The sequence below is a fragment of the Fringilla coelebs genome (assembly GCF_963513975.1).
Source record: "Fringilla coelebs genome assembly, chromosome: 9".
Taxonomy (NCBI): domain Eukaryota; kingdom Metazoa; phylum Chordata; class Aves; order Passeriformes; family Fringillidae; genus Fringilla; species Fringilla coelebs.
Window position 1 is genome coordinate 21,258,071 of NC_140067.1, and position 9,012 is coordinate 21,267,082.

The 9,012-nt window shown below is 38.8% G+C and overlaps 1 protein-coding gene across 1 annotated transcript; it reads right to left on the reverse strand.

The window, feature by feature from the left end:
* Positions 1 to 1,095: 1,095 nt before the first annotated feature.
* HENMT1 (HEN methyltransferase 1) lies at positions 1,096 to 7,821 on the reverse strand (the record flags this gene model as incomplete). Its single annotated transcript, XM_084211407.1, has 6 exons — positions 1,096 to 1,491; positions 2,683 to 2,860; positions 4,439 to 4,621; positions 5,026 to 5,160; positions 6,090 to 6,202; positions 7,708 to 7,821. 6 exons carry the CDS (start codon positions 7,819 to 7,821, stop codon positions 1,096 to 1,098), a joined length of 1,119 nt encoding a protein of 372 aa, XP_084067533.1.
* Between the last annotated feature and the right edge of the window lie 1,191 nt (positions 7,822 to 9,012).

A 9,012-nucleotide genomic window follows, 5' to 3' on the forward strand; every position in this document is an offset into this window, starting at 1 on the left:
TAACTGTATTTGAATACAAATCTCTCAGACATTCAATAAACTCATGTCTTCAGCTTGGAATCTGTTCCTAAAGAATTGTCTCTTTTTCTTTAATGCAAAAAACTTACAAACCTAACTGGAAGTTTGAGTCTATTTCAGTTTCTCTTTTAGTTAAGGACTTCTTTTTAAAATGCTTTGCTTTATTCTGCTTCTGTGTTATCACAAAGCGACATCTATATTATCAGGAAACTGTATCATTTAGATCCCATTCTTTTTCTAATCTAGAAGGAAAATTTAAAATTCAGAACACAGATTAGAAGTGTTCTGTTCAACTATTCTGACCATAACCAAACAATAGATACCCACATGATTTCCCTTATATTCAGGATACTGCACTCTTTTCTTGATGTTGGTGTTGGAGGGGTTTTTTTGTTGTGTTGTGGGGTTTTGTTCCTGTTAAATTTTTTCCATCTACTCTATTTGGATTTTACAGTTTTGAACAAAAGCTGTAGATGAAAATACAGAAAATTTTTCAGCTACACCAGAGATAGGTTAGCATTCACAATTACTGCAGTTCTTTAATTTTTTTAATTTTCTTTTCAAAAACAGAACAAATATGCCAGTTTCATATTTCAATTCAGCTGGAACAACATTTGGTTTTCATCGAGGCTGAGTACGTACTCATCTTGAAAAAGGCATCTATAAATTTTATAGAAATTAAGAAAAAACTTGCCCAAACTTATGTCTGACTCACATTATTCAGCACAACACAGTAGATGATTAAACAAACTATCCTTGAAGCTAACAAGAGACTACCAGAAATAATCTAGTAACAATAGCTACAATAAAGCAATAGAAAGCAAACAGAAATAGTAATTTTATTCTTGGGAACAAATTATTTCCTTTCAGCCCCTGATACTCACTTGAAACCCCTATGAGTTACTGTTACCTTTGTCAGAAGCACTCACCACTCAATGAGAGGTGCTGACAGATAAATACCACTGATGGAAGGTTAGAGATTTTCTGGTCTAGTTAGTATACAGAACATACCATTGACAGCTTCTAAAAAAAAACCACTTTCATTACTTCAACTGAACTTTGTTTGAGAAATCTGATCTAATTCTCTTCATTTTCATGTTCAATATTGAACATCACAGCAGAACCATCACTGCTCAGTGTGACCTTGCCTGCAATAAGCTTGCATAACTTCTCAAAGCTACCACAAAGTCGATTCACTTTGGGAAAAGAAAAGATTGTTGTGAGAGGTATGTAAACCTCATTTCCACTGACAAATGGTTCCATGTTCTTTTCAACAACCAGTTTTCCAAGATAGTCAGAAAAACAGTCCATTGAAGGTTGGAATTTGGATTTTCTCTCAGGATCATCACTGTACTCCTCACGTTTTGACATTAAACGGTGCTTAATGATTTGGGCTGTGAAAATAACTTCATTGATCACTGCATTCTGCAAGTACTTCTCATCTTTAAGACTTGGGTACACTGCTTTGAAGACCTTTACAATATACAAGAATATATAAAATGTTTATCACTATCACAAGCTCAGATTTTAACATCTGCTGTCCAAAAAAAGCTGCTAAAATGTGACTATCATTTTTTATTCAATCCTGTTTTGCTTATTAAACAGTTTCAGGTAACAAAAACTAGGCAATATGAGCTGGTTTTCTTTATTACAACTACACTGGCAGTTAATTGAACTTAAACAAACACCCCAAAACCCAACAGGCTATACCTGCAAGCTACACTTGTAAATCAGGCAAGGTAAAACCCTGCAATTCTTTACCTCTTTTTAATAATTCTCTCACTTCTCGCATTATGGAGTTCTGAGGATAGTTCTATAGCAATGGAGATTCTAAACTAGTTATGAATTGTCATCTGGAAACCAAGACTACAGCATGTCATTTATTTTCAGAGTCAAACATTAAATATGCTCTCACAGCTGTAGGGAATGCTAAAAATAAACTATGACATCAAAATATGTGAAATTGTAGTGTGTTCTACACTGAGCTATACTCCAAGGCAATTAAGGAAACTAAGCAGGCAATCTCATTCCCACCAGATTATAGGAAGTGCTTTATACCGACACACTACCAATGAAGTTCCACTGTCTATAATTATTTCTTACTTTCCAATTACATCTTGAAATGTTGAATTATTCCCATAAATTAGTTTTCTTATAAAAATTAATTTGATAAGAAACACACCAAATTAACACTCTTGTTTAATCTCAAAGGATACCCATGCCAAAACTCTGCAAAATGACCCTATAACAGGAGCTAATGAAAGCAATTTCTGGTACATGTCCATCACCTAGATCTATTTCCAAGTCTGGTGAGCATTAAAGACCATTCCATTCATCTATTAAGGGCAATAGATGACAGATGACATTTCACATGCATAGAAATTTCCAATGCAGAAATTACAGATGTTTTTATAGCTTGGAAACCATAAAAGATAAAGCCTTCATTCCAAGGATAGGAGTATCTTAAGATAAGGATGATTATCCATATTGTTATTTATCAAATACCCTGAAAGTTTAAGGCCTTTGTACAACTGGAAACACAAAGAACAAGACTGTCTTGCTGTGATTGTCAGCAATTGGTAACAACCTGGTAACAACCTCACAGGCAGTCATAGACAACTTTTCTCTTTATTCATACCTCTAAAGAAAGAAACGAATACTTACTGTTTTGTAAATTGCTTCCATGGGTTTCTCAGACTGAACAGATTCACCAGTTTGAGGATATTTTCTAAAAAACACACCTATTTGGGTACAAAACCCAACCTTCTCCATTCCTGTTGGCGGGGGCCCAACACCAGTAAATTCCACTGAGTAATCATAGCATCTAGCAGTCTCTAGAGCCCTAAGAAAGATCAATTATTCCAATTATATGAAATATTCATCTTTCCATGTGGTAAAGATCCATTCTTAAGGAGAATCAAGACTCTGAGGCTGCAAAGGCTTGAACATAATTTCTCTAACAATACTCCCATGCCTGAAGATAAGCACTGTCACATGTCATTGTACCAGAGCTGTAAGATGCCTACCATAATCTGAATCATTTAGTATCAGTAATTTAGCCATCCAAACATTACTGTTTCTTCTACAATATGTGCATGAATGTTAATGCTCACAGCTGCTTACTCACCAACCTGGAAGTCAGCTAAAAACTGATTTTCAAGAACAAGATTATTTGAGAAGAACCCATGAAAAACAACCCCACCCTTAAACCACAGAGACGAGTTAATAGAGAAAGTGTGGTTTGCTGTAAATATAGAAAGACTAAAATCTACCTAATCAAGGTTACAACAGTGTATATAACACCGAAATGAAAAGTATCATCAGCCAGTGTGAACAAATGGGGTAGGGAACCAAAATTGTGCTACCTACCCACACCATTCTCCATGGAAAAGAAGAAAACTAAATTAATACCCCATGTATTTTAGAGAATAATGTAGTACCTCTATTTCACAACACAAAGGCTTTCTCATGTTTGCAGCTCAAAAAACCCCCACATTTCTTCAGTGATATCAATATTTTAAATTCATATCTATCTAAATGCAAAATCTAAATATACTTGAAATCATAGAAATTTTCTCTAAGGTACTCTAAGGTAGCTAATTACAGGCAGGTTTTAGCATCATTATGTAGGGAAAAAATACATGCTTCCAGCTTTGCCAAGCTATTTACTCAAAAATCACTGGATACTTTAAAGTGTATGGCAGAAACAACATAGTTTAAGGGGCAAAATTTCCAGCATAGATACACCAAGAGTTGGCTACTGAGGTATGGCATTCTTTACTGTACCATGTATTTTCTTCCACAACTGCTTGACAGCGGAATGTTATCAGAGCATCCCATTGTCTCTTTATTCTTACTACATTCCTGATATTAAGGGTAAGATAGATCTCATATAACCCTCTGTCACGTGCATATGATTTGCATTAAATCCTTCATTGCGCCATGATCCATTAAACTATCCTCTGTTCAACATGCCCCGTTGCTGTGGCTATCTGATAAATCTGCTTGCATACTCTTATTGAGTGCTTTGATTACACACCATATAAAGCAAGCACATTTCTTGGATTTTATGAAGAATTTCTATAGCAGGGTATTATGCAAAAATATGAATTGATACCTTATCTTTCAACTGTGTTAATTGTTATAAAGATATATAAAGCGTAAGTAAAAGTTTTAAGTCTTTTTTTGTACAGCAGTTACAGGAAAAGCCAATTTAACTACCATCATAAAATACAAAATCCACAGAATATGCCTAACTGCTCTCAACAGCAAAGAAACCACCAAACCAGGAAGTGACACTTCACTGACAGTAAACCATATAAGTGAACTATTCTGAAAATGCACAGCCATTCATTCCTCACACTACGGGGCACTCAGAACTGCATCATATGCACCCGGCATATGATGTTCAGTACCTTACCAGCTTTGAAACTCTGCTTGGCTCCACTCAAATTTGTGGTCTGGATGCCTGTACAACATCACTCGTGGAAGCAAACAGTTGAATTCAGAATTTGGAGTGCTGATCACAACTATGCTTGGAGCCATGAAACCAAATACCACTTCAGGAAACTTCTTCAGCTCTGATTCTTCCAGGTGTTCTATTCTGAAAAGAATAAGTTGATGTCTTTGTTTAAAAACACACTACTATAATCTTAACAACCAGTCAAAAGAACCCCAAACCCATATCTGTAACTTGTAATTACACCTGTCTCTGCAATATGAGCACTGGCACTGCGGCCAAGCAGCAGCACAGGGGATTTTGTCTGAGCAAATCTACTCTTGCATTTTGTACTTTTTCATCAGTATCCTCTTCCTGCCATAAGCAGTACCTGAATTACTTAACATGGTCATTTAAACACAAGTTAGGAGCCACTCTTCTACTTTCTACTTTTCTAATTCTACTCTTCTGCTTGAAAGGCTTGATCAAGCCTGTTTGGAGCATAGACAAAAATCCAAACTGAACTCTAACAGACTTAAAAAAACATTTTGTATTGTTCTAATACTCACAGTTCAATACACGTCACCAAGTCAAAACCAAGCATGCAAGGATCCTTGTGGGCAACTGAACCATGATGCAAGGTAACAGTTAGGGATCTTTCAGAGGGTTGCAAATAATCAACAGGAAGAGGAGACAGTGTATGCCTACAAAAGTATTAAAAATATCATGTTATAGGAAGCACCTTAAGACAAGATAAATAGTGCATGAAAATGAACTAGCTAACACCCTGCATAGATACCTCATGAATTTCCAAAAGGTTAACTACTTGACATGGGTATAACAAAGAATATGCAATACAAACACTTCTTCTAACTACCTACGATAGGACAGAAAGAGCAGAAGTTAATCTGGAAACTGTCCTTCCTGTTTACAAAAATTTCCATTTAAGTCACTTGGAAAGCCACTTTTAAATTCTGATAATAGTTAAATTCCAGATACACTGTAAGTCTGGTTTAGACAAGCTTTGCAGGGGTTTGGGGGGAGTTTTAGACAAGCATATCACCTATTTTTTTTTTCAAGTAAAATACACTGAGAAACCAAAGTACATGTGCAAATTTCATCCTAAAGTACAGCATTAGACAAAACACACAATAAGTATTACATATAAAAGGTTACTTTTCTTCATTCTTGAGAAAGGGCGAGAGATAACATCCAGATCCTACATATTCACTGAAATTGTGTTCATCTGCTTTCAGTAAATCTACATTCATCCACCAGAACAATGCTTCAAAGATCACACAAACCTCTCATTTTAGAGAGATTCTAAACCAGACACCACACACTGAGCTAACCTTCCTATTTCAAAATGATAAACAAGACCCCACCCTGGTGACTAAAGTTCCATGTACACTTTCTGAAGACAATAATGTCACATATAAGCATATATAGATATTCCTAACACCATGCATTAGTGCTTTTACAAACAGTGCATTTCTCAGATGTGCACACCCTGAGGCCTCTGAAAGGAGGGGGAATGGTAGAGCAGCCTTTAGGGAGCTCCTGGCTCCAGCCAGGGTGAACCCACCACACCACTAGGTCAAGACAAACACAAACCTCAAAACAAAGAGCTTACATTTTCTCTTTCATTACATTTGCACAGATATCTAGCCCAGCTAACACTTCAATGCAACTGCAGAATTTCAGCATCCAGAGAAGGCTGCAATCAGCACATCCTAAATCTGCCACCTGTAAATTAGATATTAAAAAATGTATAAATGCTATATAGTTCTAAGTAATTTCAGAAACTTGCATAAAATCAAAATTCCATACTTATCAAAATAACTTTTTAATTATAAAGCATTTCAGAATCATAATTAAAATTTACAGCTGTAAGCAAGCAGGATAGATGCAGATTTGAAAATTCTTTTTAAAAAATGTATATGAAGATCCTGCAGTATTTTTTTTTAAATAATTAACCTTTTGTTACTACAGCTTTAAACAAGTACATGTAGGACATCCCACTGACTCTGGAAAATGTCTTCCACATGAGTAACAGAAAAGTATGATTTTAAGTACAAAAGCTGCAGCAATTTTCACATTCACCGCTGCTTTTCACTGGGCTGTTCTCCCTCCAAAATACTGAGAACAGGCTCACCAGCAGCCAAGTTAGCAGCAAAGAATCTGCAAAAAACAAGTTTACAAGCTCAGTCTAATGTTTAAGTGGGGAACTCTGGGGAAATTCAGACCATGAAATGAAATAGTAAGATATTCTTTCCTGTAAGCTAAAGAGATAGTTGAGTATGTATACCAACTCCCACTGTTCTTTCTCAGGCTCAGTCAAGGTTGAAGCCCACTGCTACTCCCCATGTGAAAATCCTGAGCTGTTTCTACCCAGTTTATCTACTGCCTGTGTAAACAGAAGGTTCACCCTCCCACCCCTTCCACATCCTAAATCAGAAAATTCAAACCTTTAAAGACAGATGCAACACTGGTGAATATGTTCTATTTTAAAGCATATTACAGTGCCATGGTAGCATAGACTGGATTAGATTTTTATTAGCTACTAGAAGTATGATTACATAAGTAGTGCAGGTGCATCACTTTCTTGCGTGCCCCTAAGATATTAACATCAGTTTAAGGGTTAAACACTGCAGACTTGAGACGATCTTTTTGGGAAGGAAGCAGGGAGGACACTACAGAATATTACTTAAACAATTTAATTTTTCACAGTGAGTAGTAAAACAAAATTCTGGTATGCTGGGGGGACAGAGGTGACAACACAGCTGGAGGGTCATAAGATCTTAAGAAAGTGGACATGAGTTAGCCTCACATAATCCCACACCCTCAATGTCACTTCTCATCTGAGACTATCCATGCAAACGATGAAATAAACCTGATACACTACACGGAACTAACAGCTCTGGAAAGCAAAAGCCAACTATGAGGAAAGCAACTTGAACCAAATTCCACAGCATTAAATTAAAAACAGAATGCCCACTACATTCAAAAACAGTCTAAGGCATTTCTCTTGTTTAAATATTCTCCTCTTCCCATCAAGTAACATTAATTTTATGTACCCCTGCAAAACAACATATCACAAAGTATCTGCTAAGGCCATTCAGTTTTAAGAGTTCCTTCACTACTATTGTTGGGTAATTAGGTCAACAGGTTAATTACACTTTTGTGTTCCTAGGATGCCAAGTGTCAATTTACTTTCAAGTTTATAACCTAAAGAGACAAAGCATACCAACCTTCTTAGGTTTGTATTTCTCCACTAAATCTTTAACAAACTGGTGGCGTTGTTTGTGTAATGGAGGTTCAAATTTAATAATTTGTGTAAACTCTTCTTTAAAGTTCTTATCCATAGTATTCTGGCAACCTTAAAATAAAAAGTTAACTCTTAATTTTCTGAAGCACTTCATAACATATCCAATCACAAGGTTCACTGTTTTCAGTGGTGTTTGAGTCCCAATTAACAGGGGTAGACCTGATCTGAGTTCTATTTGTAGAATGACTAAAACATTGGGATTAGTACGATTAGGCTGTTCACTCCACATGTAATTATGTAAACAACCTTATGAAACGACTATAAATCATAAATAAATCTAAAAAAAGCAAATTTCATAATCTGTCACTCTCCATCCAGCACACCTGGACAGAGACCATAACCAAACACTACAAACAAACGCATCTGGGGCAAGCCTGCACACAACCTGATTGCTCTACCAGGTCTTTTACACACAAATAAAAATATGGTTTTGTGTATATATACGCACAAAAGCCGGCTCGGTGTCCAGGCCAGTCCCCCGCCGCCTCAGGAGCGAAGCGGGCCTGCTGGGCTCCCTCAGCAGCGCCCGCCTGAGGGGCACCCGCAGCACCCCCGTCTGACCCCCGCCGGCTCCTGAGCCGCCCCGGCTCCCGACCCCGATATCCACTGCCTCCCGACCCCGATATCCACTGCCTCCCGACCCCCGACAGCCACTGCCTCCTGACCCCCGATATCCACTGCCTCCCGACCCCGATATCCACTGCCTCCCGACCCCCGATAGCCACTGCCTCCCGACCCCGATATCCACTGCCTCCTGACCCCCGACAGCCACTGCCTCCCGACCCCCGATATCCACTGCCTCCCGACCCCGATATCCACTGCCTCCTGACCCCCGATATCCACTGCCTCCCGACCCCCGATAGCCACTGCCTCCCGACCCCCGATAGCCACTGCCTCCCGACCCCCGACAGCCACTGCCCCCCGGCCCAGTCACCCCCTGCCCTTGCCGGGGCTCCCCCGCGCTTCCCGTCCACCTTCTCTCCCACAGCGAGCTCCCGCCTGGCACAAGCGGCCGCCCCTACGGGGGTGCGGCAATGGACGGCCCTCAGTGCGGGGGATGTTCCCTGAGGCGCCACTCTGAGAGATGATAAAGCAGCACACACGACCGTCCCCGGGCCCACCTGTTCTACTGATCCGTGCCAGCCTTCCTCAGTGTCATTAAAAAGTGACTGGCGGCGGCGAGCAGTGTCCCTACTTTTTTACACTAAACCCCCAAAATCTCGCCACT